The 18,658-nt window shown below is 34.8% G+C and overlaps 1 protein-coding gene across 2 annotated transcripts; it reads left to right on the forward strand.

The window, feature by feature from the left end:
• Positions 1–2,969: 2,969 nt before the first annotated feature.
• On the forward strand, positions 2,970–13,795 carry LOC114290654 (disease resistance protein RGA2). 2 transcript variants are annotated; one of them, XM_082879123.1, is made up of 3 exons: positions 2,970–6,442; positions 6,570–7,535; positions 13,372–13,795. In XM_082879123.1, the coding sequence occupies exon 1, from the start codon at positions 3,063–3,065 to the stop codon at positions 6,126–6,128; it is 3,066 nt and encodes a 1,021-aa protein (XP_082735249.1). In that variant the 5' UTR covers positions 2,970–3,062; the 3' UTR covers positions 6,129–6,442; positions 6,570–7,535; positions 13,372–13,795. The 2 variants fall into 2 exon arrangements, 1 of the variants encoding a protein (XP_082735249.1); XR_014335866.1 differs by lacking the exon at positions 6,570–7,535 and adding an exon at positions 13,222–13,272 and having other exon boundaries at positions 6,325–6,442.
• The last annotated feature ends 4,863 nt before the right edge of the window (positions 13,796–18,658 follow it).

Here is an 18,658-nt window from a genome sequence, read left to right on the forward strand (position 1 = left end):
TGCCCCAGAGGGAGAGGTCTAATTGCATTTAATGCCATGACAGTTTCATTTAAAGTTTGGCGTATGGGTTCAATAATTTTGTAGAATCTTTGTCTGCCACGTAGCTAAGTACCTATTTGACACATGTCTAATTGTAACTGGGCCTGGACTAGTATAGGTTCCCCATTGGGCCTGCTGTTGGACTTCAATTGCTAAGCTTTGGCCAAGAAACTGTTTGGACAACCTAAGACAACAACCGTCGGTTGGGCCCTTTTGGGCCATGCCCATCAAATTGTAATATTAGAAGTTTCATTTTGATATATATAAAATTATTCATTTCAAAAGAAAAAAATTACATAATTTTATACTTTTTTAGTCATTGTCGCATGCCCAGAGGGTACCTAAGCGCGCTAAACAATTTGGACCATTGATTTCTTTGATCTAGTCTCACGAGTGCTAAGTGAAACATAGATGAAAGTCCAGATCAAACAACTTTTATAGAAAATCCATTTTAGTGCAAAACCGTTGTCAGAAATGGATTGCATCACTAGATCTCAGAGTTGCCACCTAATCTCTTGGAAAAACTAGGAAACTCGTGCCTCGTGCCAAGGCCACTGTTCGTCATAACCAAATATGTCTTGGTTTGGAATCTTAGGTATGAGGGGAGAAGGTCATTAATTGAGCACCCTCGCTCACCCAATCAAAAGATCAGCCTCTACTAAATCATGATATGAGTTTTATTGACTTTATATGTTCATATTCTAATTATTTAATAAATACTAAAATTATTATGTGAATCAATCAAGTATAGATTGTGTCATTCATTTTAGAACATTTGATTTCATGTATTTTTGAAAAAGTTTTGAATAATGTACAATTCAAAAGAAATTGAGTTCACAAACATGAAAATTGATATTATTCCAAATTGAACAATACAACCTCCACTTACTGGCATTCATAGAGATATATCAGTTAAACAAGTAGCCGCATGGTAGGATGCTTAGACATAGGAAGAAAAACACTCACAAGAAGGATGCTAAACACTTACATAGTATTTATTGGCGTCCCGTGAAAAGCTGCAAAAAAGAGTTAGGGAAATATGCATGATCCTAGATACAAAATTCTAATGCAATACATATACAAAAATGCAACTAAAAATCTGGCTATTAATACATGACATGTGAATCATTTCAACACATAGGGTAGTGCATAAAATCACATAGAAATTGATTAAACCCACAGATGCAAATGAGCCGAATTTAAATTCATGAAATATGGATGCAAAGCATATGATGAAAAACAAAATATGATATTATTTACAGTTATAGAAAGTGAGTAAATAAAAAGGATAGAAAAAAAAGTAGAGAATGGACATTATTACAACAAGCTAAATCTAACAAAACATACAAACAATTTATTTAGAAAATCTAAGGATAAGTGGTTCAGCCAACCATTTCTAATAAGCTAAATCACATATGTAAAATAAAAAACAAAATTTAAAATAAAGAGACTACATCAGGAGGGTCAGCCAACTATTTAAATCACATATTTAAAATAAGAAGGAAAACTCAAAATAAAGAAACTACATCAGGTGGCTCAACCAACCATTTCTAACAAACTATATCACATATTTAAAATAAGAAACAAAATTCAAAATAAAGAAAACTACATCAGGTGGCTTAGCCAACCATTTCTAACAAACTATATCACATATTTAAAGACAAGAGAAATAGAAATAAAATAAATAAGAAAATTGCAAAAATTCACATTTGGAGGAAAAGATGAATTTTCTAATTGCCAAACTTTCTTCATAACACCATTACCGTTATGGAATATGCTTTGAAATCTCATCAAGAAGTTTCAAGTTTAAGCTTTAATGAAATTTTGAGTGGTATATATCAATGGACAGAAAAGTTGATTGGAAGCTTTGGTTGAAAAGGCTCTCGTATTCTCAAAATAACTCAAGATTTTTGAAAATCAATCTCGCCCTCAAGTTTTTTTGAAACGAAAATTCTTTTGAAACAAAATTTTCTCCTTTTTTTTTTAGACTTTTGAAACAAAATTTTCTTTCTCCAAAATTTTCTCCTTTTTTCCTTTTGAAGCAAAATTTTATTTTCCAAAATTTTTCTCTCCACGAGACTTTTGAAACAAAATTTTGTTTTCTAAAATTTGCTCCCTCTCTCCAAACAACAAAATGAAGGATGTTTATAGAATTAAAAATCACCTAAAACACATGGCTAGCCATGTGGTATTTCCAAAAACATATAGCTTGCCATGTGGTATCTCAAAATCATGTGGCTTGTCATGTGTTTTCAAAAACATGTGGCTAGTCATGTGGTATGGGAGCCAATTTTTTCAAAACTGCTAAATTTTTTGAACAAGAAAAAATTTGAAAAAAGGTTTTGAATAGGTCTAAAATAATTCAGCCAAAACGGGTGTAACATTGGAATTAAAGCTTAAACCTAACTTTTTTGCTGAGAAATTCATAAAACAATTCCAATTTTCATCATCGGATGTTCGAAAGAAAACACCCAAATCTTTAGACCAGTCAAAATGGGGTGTCTACCGTCATAACTAAAAAAATATATGTCATACATAATTAAATTTAAATACCACTACATGAAACATAATCAAACATCTCATTAATCTTAACTAAAATACTCTAGTATAATTTTTCTTTTATTTTTTATCCCTCATAAATAATCTATAGATATAATCTATTTATTGTTTAATTTTTACTTTTTATTCAAATTTAAAATCAAATTAAATAAAAATTAGTGAAAGATTAGACATGGTGTTAGAGAGTGCACACACTAACCAACTATTTTAATTCACCAGTAGGTAATGAGTCATTTTCCAAAGTCTTCCCCCATTTTCCAAGTCTTCCCCCATTTTCCAAGTCTTCCCTCATTTGTCTTTGCACAGTTGTCATGAGACCTTTATTCTGACATACATTTGTCTTTGCACAGTTGTCATGAGACCTTTATTCTGACATACATCTCAACTTAGGTCATTTAGTTTGGCAAAACATTATTTGCAATTTTGAGAGCTTTCCTTGAATTGAATCCAGACAACAAGTCAACATGGCTGCATCGTTTCTACCATTTGTGCTTCAGAATCTCAACTCCTTGATCCAAAAGGAGGTGGGCTTGCTTTGGGGTGTTGACAAGGAGATGAAAAAGCTTTCAAGCACTCTCACCACCATCCAGGCTGTCCTGCAAGATGCAGAACAAAAACAATCCCAAGAAAAAGCAATACAAAATTGGTTGAGAAAACTCAATGATGCAGCCTATGAAGTAGAAGACATCTTGGATGACTGCACAACCGAAGCCCTCCAATACGAATCAAAAAGGCTGAGTTCTAGTTCTCTAAAGAAGGTAATAAGCACTTCCTTATTGACTTATCCTGTTCAGAACATTCTGTTCCGTCACAAGATAGGGAATAGGATGAAAGATACCATAGAGAACTTAAATGCAATTGCTGAAGAGCGGATGAAGTTTCATTTACGTGAGGTGGTTGTGGAGAAGCGTGTTGAATTGGCTGACAGACGTGAAACCAGCTCTGCTCTAACTCAACCACAACTGTATGGAAGAGAAGAAGATAAAGAAAAAATTGTCAAAATGTTGGTTGAGAATATATGTGATTGCCAGGATGTTTCTGTCTACCCTATAATTGGCATGGGGGGGCTAGGAAAGACCACGCTTGCCCAAATGGTCTTCAACGATGAGAGCGTAAAGTGCCACTTTGAGCCTAAAATTTGGGTTTATGTTTCTCAGGATTTTGATGTGAAAAGGGTGATAAAAACAATAATCGAATCCATATCTAAGGGAACCTGTGAAGCCTCAAACCTAGATTCTTTGCAGAAAAAGCTTCAAGAGATGCTAAATAGGAAAAGATATTTGCTTGTATTAGATGATTTGTGGGACGAAGATCAAGACAACTGGGAGGGGCTAAAGTATTTACTAGCATGTGGATCAAAAGGTGCTTCCATTATCGTTACCACTCGTGTTGCAAAGGTAGCATCAATCACGGGAACTGTTCCAGCACATCACTTGTCATTTTTATCTGAAGAAGATTGCTGGTTGTTGTTCAAACAACGGGCATTTGGACACGGGAATGAAGAGCATCCAAACCTTGTGGCCATTGGGAAGGAGATAGTGAAGAAATGTGGGGGTGTGCCTTTAGCTGCGAAGGCCCTTGGAGGGCTAATGCGCTTCAAAAGTGAGGAAACAGATTGGCATTATGTTCAAGAAAGTGAAATTTGGAACTTACCCCAAGACAAAAATTCCATCTTGCCTCTCTTGAGATTAAGTTACTATAACCTTCCATTGGAATTGAGACGGTGTTTTGCTTACTGTGCCATTTTTCTGAAAGGTTCTAAAATTGAAAAGGAAAAACTTATTCATCTTTGGATGGCTAATGGCTTTATTTCATCCAACGGAAAATCAGAGTTAGAAGATATTGGTAATGGTATATGGAATGAGTTATATTGGAGATCCTTTTTCCAAAATGTGGACAAAGATCCATCTGGCGTCATTATTTTCAAAATTCATGATCTTATGCACGATCTTGCCCAATCCGTTATGGAAGATGAATGTCATATGATGGAGGCTGAAAGCTCAAAGAATATATCAGTGCAAGGAATTCATCATGTTACACTGGTTGCTGACTATATGGATGTAGCTGTCTTTCCTAAAGCATTATATAGAGTTGAATCCTTACGTACAATTCTTCCACAAATTAGACAGCCATACACTTACACTCGTAGTTCTTTTTCTTTTTCTGATGACTTCACAAATTTTGGTTCGTTACGAGTGTTTGATGCATTCGGCTTCAACATGAGGCAGTTGTCATCTTCAATTGGTAAGTTAAAACATTTAAGGTACTTGAACCTTTCTGAAACTTACATTCAGATGCTCCCAAAGTCAATTTGTAGCCTTCACAATTTGCAGACTTTAAACCTAAATTCCTGTTTCAAGCTTCAGAGGCTGCCCAAGAACATGAAATCCCTAAGAAGCCTCCGACATCTTTGTCTGAAAGGTTGTAGCAAAATACAGGACATGCCTCCAAAGCTTGGGCATTTAACTCTCCTGAGGACATTAAGCTTATTTGTCATGGGTAAGAGTAGAGGTCATCAGGTAGTTGAATTGCAATGCTTAGATCTTGGAGGAGAACTGTGTATCCGTCACCTTGAGAGAGTGAGAAACTCAACGGATGCCAAAGAAGCCAATTTGGTCGGAAAACAGAACCTCCGAGTATTGAAGTTATCATGGGGACATAACAGTGAATCAGAATCACAAGCAAATGTTGAACAACTACTTGAATCCCTGGAACCTCACCCAAATGTTGAAGAGTTGTTCATATACAATTACAGAGGTGCCCACTTCCCACTTTGGATGAGGGATTCAATTCTTAAAAACATAGTTTCTATTGTGCTACGTAGCTGCAGAAACTGTTTAGAACTTCCAGCCTTTGGACAGTTGCCTTCCCTGCGACGGCTTGTGATTTCTAACATGGATTATGTGGAGTACATTGACAATTACTTCCCTGGCGGAGGCCCAGTTAGAGGATTTCCGTCTTTGGAAGTACTCCTCATTTCTGAGTTGCCGAATTTGGTAGGGTTGTCAAGGGAGGAAGGAAGAGAGCTACTCCCTCGTCTTCACGAGATATACATCTGCAATTGCCCAAAATTGACCTTGCCGCGTCTTTCATCACCAAAACTCTTGACTGTCTCGAGTTCCAGCAACGTGGTACTAAGTTCAATCTCAAATCTTAATCATCTCACTACCCTTTCAGTTAATGGCGGGGACATGATTTCTTTTCCAGAAGAGATGTTGCAAAACCTAACTGTTCTTGAATCTCTACAAATTGAAAACTTTAGCCAACTTAAAGTGCTACCTACAAACTTGGAAAGCCTTGTCTCTTTGAAGTCATTTCGTATCTGGGGTTGTCATGAGATTGAGTCTTTGCCAGATCATGGGCTACGAAGCCTAAAGTCTCTCCAACATCTGACGATTAGCCAGTGCAATAATTTGAGTTCTTTATCTGAGAGTTTGGGACACCTCACTGCCTTGGAGGAATTGCATGTTTATCGGTGTCCCAAGCTAGTGACTTTGCCAGACAGCATTAAACATCTTGTTTCTCTTTGACGCCTAGATATTCGTGGTAGTGAGTTGAAGACTTTGCCTAAAGCATTGAAACATGTCCCTGCACTTCAATCTCTATCTATTTCTTGGTATACAGAGCTCACATCACTGCCTGAATGGTTGGGAAACCTTACGTCACTTCAATCGTTGCACATTGATTACTGTCCCAAGATTCCATCACTTCCACATGGCTTTCAAAGGCTAACCAACCTCCAAACTTTGAGCATTTATGGATGCTGTCCTGAATTGGTAAGGCGATGTCAAAAGGAAAAGGGGGAGGATTGGTATAAGATAGCACATATTCCAAAAATCAATCTGTAAGGGCTTGTTTATTGTTTATTGCTTTTTTTTTTTTTTTTCCTTCTTCTCTCTAAAGATTTGTAAATGTTTGAGTTATTCATAAAGAACAATTGCTTTACTTTAAAAGGTCATATTCTTGTTCAGGACAATTGCTCTCTCTTTTTCTCACGCATCACAAACTTGTAGAGGATTACTTCCCTGGCGGAGGCCCAGTTAGAGGATTTCCGTCTTTGAAAGTACTCGTTATTTCTGAGTTGCCGAATTTGGTAGGCTTGTCAAGGGAGGAAGGAAGAGAACTACTCCCGTCTTCACAGGATAAACATCCACAATTGCCCAAAATTGACGTTGCCGCATCTTTCATCACCAAAACTCTTGTATGTCTCGAGTTCCACGAACTTCAATCTCAGATCTTAATCATCTCACCACCCTTACCGTTCATGGCGGGGACATGGTTTCTTTTCCAGAAGAGATGTTGCAAAACCTAACTGTTCTTGAATCTCTACAAATTGAAAGCTATAGCCAACTTAAAGGGCTACCTACAAACTTGGAAAGCCTTGTACCTTTGAAGTCACTGAGTATCAGCCGTTGTCATGAGATTGAGACTTTGCCAGATCATGGGCTACGAAGCCTAAAGTCTCTCCAACATCTGACGATTGGAGACTGTAATAATTTGAGTTCTTTATCTGAGAGTTTGGAACACCTCACTGCCTTGGAGGAATTGTATGTTTATGGGTGTCCCAAGCTAGTGACTTTGCCAGACAGCATTAAACATCTTGTTTCTCTTCGACACCTAGAAATTCGTGGTGGACTTTGTGCAGAGTTGAAGACTTTGCCTGAAGCATTGAAACATGTCCCTGCACGTCAATCTCTATCTATTTCTGGGTATCCAGAGCTCACATCACTGCCTGAATGGTTGGGAAACCTTACGTCACTTCAATCGTTGTGCATTAGTTACTGTCCCAAGATTCCATCACTTCCACATGGCTTTCAAAGGCTAACCAACCTCCAAACTTTGGCCATTTATAGATGCTGTCCTGAATTGGTAAGGCGATGTCAAAAGGAAAGGGGGGAGGATTGGTATAAGATAGCACATATTCCAAAAATCATGATGTAAGTGCTTGTTTATTGTTTATTGGTTTTTTTTTTTTTTCCTAAAGATTTGTCAATGTTTGAGTTATTCATAAAGAACAATTGCTTTACTTTAAAAGGTCATATTCTTGCTAAGTATCACTACTAGAAAAGCAACCTTTTGCTACTATATAATTGCGACCATTTGATTACCCGTCGCAAATAACCAATTCATTCCTTTTTTTTTTTTTCAATTTTTATATTTATTTTACCCTTTTATCCGTTTTCCTTATATTTTCCCTAGTCCTAGAAAAATTCAAACACTAATCGTTCTCTCTCTCTCTCTCTCTCACGCATCACAAACCTATATAGCTCTGCTCTCTTGCTCACTCTTTCACTCGCCATTGTCGTCTGAGATATCCGGCGATATGAATCTCTCTCTTCCTCTCTCCCAATTTCTATCTCTTTCAATCTCTGTCTCTGCGCCTATACATACATATTTACATGTATCTATGAAGTATGACTCAGATTGTGTAGTGTGAAGTTTAAATGTTAGCCGGCAAAGATTGGGTTGCTGTTGATATAAATGTGTTTCGGTGAATTTGATTGAGGTTTTTGTGAATTGGATTTTGAAAATTGAATCTAATTGCTCAAGGTTGTGGAATTGTTTTAGATGGATTTGAGTTTGTCAATTTCTAAATTTATTTATTTAATTTTTTTTTTTTTTTTTTTGTAGTGTGAAATTAGTACTGTTCAATTGTTTTTTGTGTTAATCAAATTGTACTATTCTGAGATCCATGTTCATGTGGAATCTGAAATTTGAGTTTTATATGTATATACCTATAAAATATTTAGACTCTTTTGAAATTCACATCTAAATTTTTTTTCTCTGATATTTTTTACCACAAATATTTCTGTTTCAGCTCCATGTTTATTATTATTATTATTATTATTTTTTATCACAATGCATTCTTCTGATAATGCATTCTTCCATATTAACTAAGAAGGCTAGTGGAGATGTTAAAAATGTTTGTTAAAGTGTATTATATGACAAAAAGTGAAGTCCAATTTTGTATGTTAAGGGTTTGTTCATGTAGTAGTGTATATGGGTGTGCCAATGGAGATGTTAAAATGTGTTGTCGTCTTAGCCTCAGCTACTTCAACTCTGCACAACCTTTTTATTTGTGGAACATTTCCACAAAGCTTAAAAATGATTTTGTGATAAGATCGTCATCTTCACAAACAAATTTTCAAAACCCAAACTTATTTTAAAGAGGCAAAATTAAAGATTAATTCTTATAAAAAAGAATGAGAAAGGAGACTTTTTGACTAACCAAAATAAAAACTTTAACTTCTTTGTAAATAAATTCATAATATATTGAATTGATCCTTGTTATGGAGTTTTTTTTTCCATAATCTTTCATAACCGTATCAGTTCTGGCTTGTTTTCCTCTCATCCAAAGTGTCATGATTCATGAATTGAACATTAGGCACATTTGCTTTGCAGATGACCTCTTTGTTCTTTGTTATCCTAATGATCAGTCCTTTTAAATAGTTTTTAATGCTGTTCTTGAATGCAATAAATTTTCTGGCCTTCCGCCAAAAAAGAGCAAAAGAAAGATTTATATTATTGGTATTGATGATCAATCTAAGATAGATCTTTGCAATTTAATTCGGGTTCAACTTGTTCCCTTCCGGTCAAATACTTAGGAGTGCCCCTTATTTCTAGTTAGCTCTCAGCTGATAATTGTAAAGGCCTCATTGACAAAATTAGTTTCTTTCCTACACTGGTAGACTTCACATTATCCAGTCTATTCTCTTCAGCAAGTTTTTTGGACAGGGACCAATTTTTTTTTTTTTTTTTTTTTTTTTTTTTTTTTTTTTTGAGCAAAAACAAAATTTTATTAAAAAATGTGAAAGAGGACAAGGAGGGACCAACTCTTACCTTCATTATAATAAATTCGCTTGAGGACTCTTTGCTTACCTAAAACAGAAGGACGTCTTGGCATTAGAAACCTTCTAGATTGGAACCATGCTTATTTCCTCAGGCATATTTGGGTCAGTTACTCTAAGCATCATTCAACTGTGAGTTCAATTAGGGGTGTAAGCAGATTGGTTCAAGGGAAAGTTTAGCACCAAACCGAACCTTTCGGTTTTGTTGGATGAGGAACCAAAACAGACCGCATTCTACGGTTCAATTTTCTCGGTTTGGTGTAGAGAAGGGAACATGAGATTTTAAAAGGGTTTTATAAAAACTTGTATAATCACACATTGAGAATAAATGAAGTAAAATAGTGAAAGTTGCTCTATAAATGTCTCCTCCCTAATTTTTATTAGAAATTGTGTATTGTTAGTCACTTATCTTCTAATGTTCAAAATTTTTAAATATAATATTTCAGTCGTTTCAGTTTGTATGAGTGTATAAAATTTTAAAACCACAACAGATTGCACGTTATGAAAAATAGACCACAAACCAAAATTTCAATTGATCTTGAGCAGTCAGTCTAGTTTCATTGGTTTTTCTTACACCCATGAATTCAATGGTGCTATAGATATCTTATTAGAGGCAAATGCTTTTGGGCTTTTACAGTCCTTTCTGACTGCTCCTGGACTTGGAGACAGGTTCTTAATCTTAGATCCATTGCCAGACCTTTTGTTAAGGATATCATTGGACCTGGCTTTTCCCTCCCTCTCTAATGCCTTCCTTTCAGCCCAATTGTTCTAGAGATGATGAGGTTCAGTGCATTATTTCCTCATCTCTTAAATACAAAGCTACAACACTTTTGATGCTATCAAGCCTCATTCCCTTTCTGTGATTTGGCATAAGATTATTTGGTTCCCTAAGTACATTCCCAGACACGGCTTTGTTTTTGGATGGCTATTAGAGGAAGGCTTAGGACTAAGGCAGGCTCAAAGATTGGGGGGAGATTGATTCACTACTTGTCTCGTTTGTCCACAAAGACGATGAGTCTCTTTCTCATATTTCTTTAATTGTTCCTTCTCTGGAGCAATTTGGGAGCAGATCAGTTGTCTTTGTTGCTTTTCTAAGGCTCAACATTCTAGGGATAATGAGATATCATGGATTGCTAACCAATTTAGTGGGAATTTTTTTTTCCATATAGTGAGGAAAATTGCTTAGGCTGCAACGGTATACTACATCTGGCAAGAGAGAAATCATGGGATTTCAAAGGATGTCATAGGCCTACATATTTGATGAATCAGATTAATTCTGATATTAGAGTTAAATGTTCTCAGGTTGCATCTGTTAAGCAATCTTACTCTAATCTGCTATTGTGTAAAAACTTGTAGATTTCTAAGAGAATTTTTGCTCCCCATTAGTCTAGCTGCTTCGTGTTTTTCTTGATTTTGGTATTTGAAAGGTATGCCTCCCTTGATTTTTGTATTCTTTGTTTCTTTGAATGAAATTCTCACATACCCAAAAAAAATATTCATAATAGGATGACCTTAAACTAATTTTAAGCTTATAATTGACTTAAGTGTAATTAAATGGCCGTTCACTTTAGTGTAAATTTTAATAATCCCTAATAAAAATGAAATGCCCAAACAAAAACTTGAAACACCTAATTCAATCCATTCAATTTGATATCACTCTGCATCACTACTTAGTGCCTTTATGATGATTGAATTGAAGCTTGATTAACGAGCCCACTAAGAAAAAAAAAATGATATACATATATATATATATATATATATATATATATATGCTTGTATACTCACCAAAACAGACCTTAGTTCACTAGTCTGCAACAGATTGATTAACCTCGTGGGCTATGAACTCATAAACATGTAAAACACTCTTGCTTCAAGTTTTAAACCTTTCACTAAATATTTGATTCATATTTCTAGAACTCTACATAATTATGTATATTATATGATTAAAAAATTTGAAATTAGGTTTGTATTTTTTTCTCCCACGGATAAAACTATTGGACTGATTCATCTCACTTGGACTAAGATTCTAAAGCTAAAAGTTGCAATCATTCACCATGAAATGCTTATGGATTAGCTACCTCCTATAGTAGAGACTAGAGAAAAATGTGATTAGCTTTGAAATGTTCCATGTGATACATGATTAGGAGTTCAACTTTCGCTGTCATTTCTTGCTATTGGTGGAACAATCCATGTTAGCTGAACTTCTTTTAGCTGTCATTGTTGCTGATTATTTGTTTTCATTCTAGTACTTCAAAGATCTGTTGTCAAATCATAGAAAGGCTTGTACTAAATAAATTATCCAATTTGAAATCCATCAAGACAGAAAGTGACCACTGCCCATTGGCACTGTGTAACAATTGACATGATTGAAGTAACAGAAAGTTATTGGATATTCATAATAATAGTTAGGGTAAATTACAATGATCTCTCTTGAGATTTGGATGAAATACAGTAAGCTCCCTTGACATTTAGTTTTAAATTATAGTGACCTCCTCTAAGGTTTAATCAAATTGTAGAAACCTCCCCTAAGATTTTTGAAATGATAGAAAACTCCCTTTTTTATTATAAATTCCCTCTTTTGTTACTTTATCGTTATAAAAAAAAAAATTGTTGACAATATCAAATAAGTTAATTACATTTCTAATTTTACTCTTAAAATTGTGACTAATTACCAAGAAATAAAAGAATACAAATTCTATTTTCTCTTTTTGTTATGCTTGCAATGGGGCTGTTTGTTTCAGCTTTTCAAAGCTAACTTATAGCTTTTAGCTTTGAAAAAATTATTTTGGACTGTTTGGTTAAACTTATTTCAAACAGCTTCTGATTCTAACAGTTTATTTTAACTTTAAAAAGCTGATTATGAGAAGCTGCTCACCGCTTGTTTTTGATTATCAACTTCTGTTGTGGACATGTTAATATATGGTTATACTCTTAGATTTTTTTATTTTTTATTTTTTTAAAAATAGAAAAAGACCAAAATGGACTATAGATTATTATTATTATTTTTTATGAGAAATGTAGACAAGTAGTAAATAACAAAAAATAAAAATTAATTGAAAAAATTATTTCACAGCTTATTTAACAAATACTACTCAGCAACTTAAACCTATAATCCAACAGCTGCACCAAACAGATTAACAACTTCTGATTAAAGTCATAATCTATAATCTGTTAAACTATAATCTATAAATTGTTTTAACAGTTACACCAAACTGAGCCAATTACTATTGATTGCTTATGCTTCCTTTATCCAAAACCCACATGTTGCCAAGTATATATCCCGCATGTCATGATAGGATTATTGTAACTATTTACTTAATCTGTTAATGGTTTGAATGGAAGGAAATCAGAACTAATTCATGAAAAATTCTACAAGTACGTGGTTTAGTTTCACACTTGTGCATCCATTTCAATATGATTGACTACTTCTTTAGCTTTTATTGCTCTCATTGCCTCTCATATAGTTTCATCAATAGTGCATAAATACCGATTTTTCAAGAACAACATAGTTACTAAATGGTAACCATGTCGTGATCAGCATGTCCAACCTTCAGCTAATTCATATACTAGCAGCACAAATTGATGTAACAAGTGTGAATCATTTGTTTTTTTCAACGTGATTATATTTGAACAACATAAACCATTTATTGTCTTGACCCTAAGATATCTAAGATTGTCTGTTCAAATGGGTTTTGCTTTAAAATGGCCTAAGAAGCATAAAATGCCTAAAGATTACTTTGTGCTGATTGTATGAATTTGTGGCTGCCTATGACAGGGATGAAATTAACGAGATTGAGCGCATTGAGTCCTCCATGATTCAGAGATTGTATGTTTCTTTCTTTATTTATTTCTGTTCATCTTTATGGATTTGTGCTTTCTTTTTGGTGTTGTTGAAGGTTATTTGACTTCGTTTTTATGATAGCAGGTGCTGTTAGGCTTTCGGGTCACAATGACAGTAGCATGATAGCTGCAAGTTTTGAAGTGGTTGTAGCATTGGATACATTGCTGGTGGGGAATATATTGGGCTGCTTATTATAGGTCTGAGGTTGGGTAACCGGAGGTGGTTTCATTCAGCTGTTCTGATCTCAGACTCCCTTTGTGTTAATTTCTCTTCTGCGAAATAAAGATTAAATGCAGGTCTTATTGGGCTATGTATAATAATATTAGTGTGTGATGGACACTGGGTGCTCTAGCCTTCTGAGGTTAGAGGGTTAGAGCCTCCTATCATGCCCACTATTTTTTTGAGCGATGATTTGAAGTTCAATTTCTGTTATAATTTTATATTCTTTCACTAGTGTTATGTATTATGTATTTTGTGTTGATTATTGGAGTTTACTCTTGAATTTTAATTCTGAGGAATACCCAGCTAGATGTTATGATGAAGATAGATGATATTACTGCATGGATAAATTGGGAGACCAAACAAATGAATTAGTTAAAAACTAAGAATTTTGGTATGAATTTTAGCAGAGCTCCTGTGTTTGCCGAACAACATTAAGAATATGTGCAAACCACTCCATCAGCGGATCAAGTTAAAATGCTACAAAACCTATCTATTCTGATAATGTAAATAAATCCAGTAAAGTGAAAAGCATTGCAACGATACAATAAGGACCTAATCCACACCAAATAGTTGTCCACACAACCTTGGTTTTCTAATCAATTAATTAGAAGAGCCTAAAAACGGACACAATTGATCAATGAAATGAACTGTTTGCAAATTATGATGAAGAAATATTTGCAAACCTGCCATATTTTTCTGAATGATACTTGATAATGAAGAGGATATAAGCTAATTTAAAGAAATTGATCCATTTTTTGGGATGGACAAAAGACAGTAACCATCACTACTATAGCCATTTGAACTTTAGCCCTTTCTGTGTCAACATGAATTTATGAGATCGCCTTCAATTTAACGATCTAAATATAAACATACATAGTCTGGACCTTGATTTAATCAAATTCATGTATTAAATTGCATTGCGGATTTGGTAGATTACTCACATCACATTCATCGTCAATTTACCAATCAATCCTGTGGTCTGAGAGGGAGAGGTTCCTGATTGTTGGGATAGACCTGCTCATGTAAGTCCATATATGGGTCAGAATTTTGTCAACACCGATTCAACTCCTTTATTTTGTCAACACAAAATTTTGAGCTACCAAACATTTTCCTTTTTCATGTTATCTTAGAATTCATTTGGGAAGCAATTTTTTTTGAGTAATTTTTGATAAAAATATGAGACAAAAATTAATACATTTGGAAAAGATTGTTTGAATTCTTAAAAAAAAAAAAAAAAAAAAAAACACGCAAAAAGTAAACGAGAATAAATCTTTTTTACTTTTTTGTATTAGTTGAATTTTTTAAAAAAAAATTGTAATAATTTTTTGATTAAAATATTTTGTAATATTTTGTTTCACTTTGGGTTTGTATAGTGCTGTTATAGAATTATGGTGGAGTTATAGAATAAGGAATTATGATAGAGAACTTAGAGACAAAGAAGAAAGCAAAAAGATGGAGAGAAGTTGAAGGGAATTTACATGCTTTATTATGTTGGCATAAAAGCCAATATATAGACTTACAAGGTGAATACAAACAAAAAACCAAACTTAATGCATATCTAACATATCTAACTTTGCAAGACTTTTCGTCTAAAAGTTTGCAAAATTCTAACACTTTAGGCAAGCCTAGTCATAGACTTTTTGAAAAATCTACCTAAAAGTAAATACAAAGAGACAAAAATAAATACAAAAGGACTACAATTATTTGCTCTTTGCTATAATTTTTACAATTATATACACTGATACACACTGTCTACCCTCCCCGGTTTTCAAAGAGATAGACTGGTGTAGATAAGCTTTGGCTGAGCTGTTTTGTCGTGTAGCGTCGGTTGAAAGGATGTGGCTGATCACTTTCCGCCAAAAAATGCAGGTTGCTCCACGTGTCCTGGATAAGGTTGGAGTCGATCAGGAGACAGCTGCATTTGATAGTGGGGTCCACTATGCTTCTATCCTGTTGATGAGATTGTGATATTCTTCATCAGTCTCTAATGGAGGGGAATCCAGATCTTGGCTGTATTGCTCATTCCGGAAATGTTCTACATCATCCGCGGTCATGGCTAGTTCCAACGGAAGATCCAAATTATTTCTCTTTTTGAGATTTATTAACATGTTAAGAGCCTCATTAATTTGCGTTGGAGACCTTTGATATGTTATGGGAAAATGGGGTACAAATAATATTCTTCCATCTGTAACCATGAATGACAATTTTGCTGAGCCATGGATGTTGGACGCTGCTTGTGAAACAGATATTAGACTGTCTATCCAATATTCTGTTAAAGAAAGTTTTTGGATATTTTCCAATCGCTCTCTCCGGTGATCTTCATCTAAATAATCATCTTCAAATTCAAAATCTTCAGTTTCTTTAAGATACCAAATTTGATATGGTTGGAAAAAAATGTTCTCGTTCTCGTCAACCAACAGTGCTGGAAATCCAGAAAGTAAAATATTTGCTCCATCGAAAGCCTTTTACTATCCATGAGAGCATTGTTTTGATGATCATTGGATAATCTATCCATTGAATTGGATCTAAAATTTCGAAAATAACTTGATTAGTTATTCCCCAATCTATATCCTCAAAAAACCACATGTCATGGTTTGCCATGATGGTTATTTTGGGAATTCCATCTTTCAAATTTAATTTATCATAAGATCGTTTTAAGATTTGTCTAATCTTATCATGATGATCTTCAACCCGATTTTTGATTAACATAAAAATTTCTTTTGGAAGCAAAGTTCTTGCTTTTTCAAAAAGACAAATTCTTTTTATTTGTTCAAAAACTGGATCAGAAAACTCATTTGATATGAGGTCTGATAGTTGAAGAAAATTGTTTATTTTTTCAAAATTAAAATCTTCATTCCAATTCATTTGTTTAAGAATATTGAAACAAAGATTTTGCAAATCTTTTAATTTAGCTGTTTGCTCAGCTAATTTGTTGGCCAGAACTCCCATGTGTTTTTGAAATTTCACTTTGTTGTCTACAATGTGAGTTTTCCAAACTCCATTGAGTTCTGTATAAATTTCTCTGGATATACCAGGATTGAAAAAATCTTTTATTTCAAATTCATCTAGTCTAGATGTCTGAATATTAGTTGGAACTGGGTTAGTTCTCATTTGACAATATAGCGACCCCGGTCTTTTCCCATTTAATTATTGTATCCGGACTGTTCCGTAGATTCTGTCATTGTATAATGGTTGTTGTTGTTATTCCTTATTTTCTCATTTGGAATTATAGGATGTGTTGGGCAGGTTTGTTTCAGGTTGGTTGGGTTTAGAAACCAAGAGTTGCTGTCCAGGTTTTTGGTTCTTCGCTCGAGCGAGTAGTTGTTCGCTCGAGCGAGAGGTAGTGTTTGATTTGGACCTGTAGCTGTGCATTCTTGGCTCGAGCGAGCTTTTCTTCGCTCGAGCGAGTTAGTTCATCCTTCGCTCGAGCTATAGTTCCTTCGCTCGAGCGTGTGTCTGGGTTCAGACCTGAGGGTTTGAGTTCTTCGCTCGACCGAGCTTTCTTTCGCTCGAGCGAGCATTTGAGTTGTTGGCTCGAGCAAGGCTTCCTTGGCTCGAGCGTAGTTTCTCTGTGTCTGGTCGCTCGAGCGACCAAGTCTTCGCTCGAGCGAGCCTGTCCAGTTTATATACACAGCAGTGGGATTTGATCAGTTTTTTTCATTTTCTTTTGATTCCAAACCCTAGGTCCGACTTCTCTCTCTCCCTACCCACCTTTTTTCTTAGATTTGATCCACTTAGGGTGTGTTTCTACCCTAGATCCTTCATTAAAAAGATAGAGTGAGGCAAGGGCTACCATTTAATCTGAGCATTTGGCGATTTGGAGCACTTTGGTATTCGGGCACTCATCTCTTTCTTCACCTTTTGGGTTGTTTTCTTTGAGGTAGGGATTTCCTACTCCATTTTATAGGTTATGTTCTAAGTTTTGGTATTTTAATATGTTGGGGATACTTTGGTAAATTTTGGGAAAAACCTTAGTTGAATTTTTGAATTGATTTGTATAAGTAATTCATGGAATTGGGAAAAGATGGTTAAATTCATGGAATTGGGGAATTCATTGATTAAATGGCATAATTGGATAATTTGTCTATTAAATTGTGGACATAGTTATTTTCAGTTTAGAAATAACTGTTTTGGGCTATCGGTGGAGGATAGTCATGTTTGTTGTAGACATTGCATGTGGATTAGGAATAACTGGAACTAATCACATTGGTTAAGTCATTAATTTTGACTGTGGCATTGATACAGAAAATACGTGTATTGATTGAGCATTGCATTTGCATACATTGTTTGTGTGTGGGAGGAGATAGGGGATGTACTCCACGGTTTAGGGGAAGATAGGGGATGGACCTCTAAACCGGATTTTGTTTGGGAGGAGATAGGGGATGGACTCCATTAGCATCACTTTTATGTGTGCTTATTTATATAGAAGTGTTTTATTGATACAGCACTAAAATGTGTATCAATCTGGAAGTATGAAGTGTTTGATTTGAGCTTGAGTCTCATTTGTTTGTTGATATTGGAAGGATGTGAATATGATATATGTGATTCACTGTTGTAAGTTTGGCCAGGTTCTGAGCCATGTTGATAAAATTGGAAAGTAAAACGTATCTTAGACAATAGTGTCATGAGACTGTAAAATAAAGTAATTGATTATCTTGGTTAACCAGCTGTTGAATGCTATTGCTTTATTCATTGCTTATATGTGGTTTAGTATATTTCTACTGGGCTGTGGCTCACCCTTTATGGGAACATCATTTTCAGGTTCAGGTGATAAACTACCTCCAAGGAATTAGCTTGGGAGGGTTTGGCTTATGGATTGAAGAAGATTACTTTTAGTTAACTGTCTTAAATTATTAGTACATGTAAACATTCAAGCCTAGGGCTTTTCTTGTATTGAGTTAGAACTCATATTCTTGTATCCAAGTGTTGGCTTGGAAAGATGTAAGCCTGTAGGGCATTTTATTCAATGATACATGTAATGCTTTATTTTGTAATACTCTGATGAATGAATTAATAGATTGTCTTCTTTAAATAATGAATGTCAATGATATATATATAATGGGTTAATTTTGAGGGCGTTACAGACAAAAATTCTTTTGATAAACAGGCATAGCTGGTGCACTGTAAAAAGCTTTTTTAGCTTTAGTCA

The sequence above is a fragment of the Camellia sinensis genome, chromosome 7 (genome assembly GCF_055761805.1).
Source record: "Camellia sinensis isolate YWXY chromosome 7, ASM5576180v1, whole genome shotgun sequence".
Classification (NCBI taxonomy): Eukaryota; Viridiplantae; Streptophyta; class Magnoliopsida; order Ericales; family Theaceae; genus Camellia; species Camellia sinensis.

Excerpts from the sequence above, each read along its gene's own strand:
- LOC114290654 (XM_082879123.1), top strand. The coding sequence starts at position 3,063 with ATGGCTGCATCGTTTCTACCATTTGTGCTTCAGAATCTCAACTCCTTG.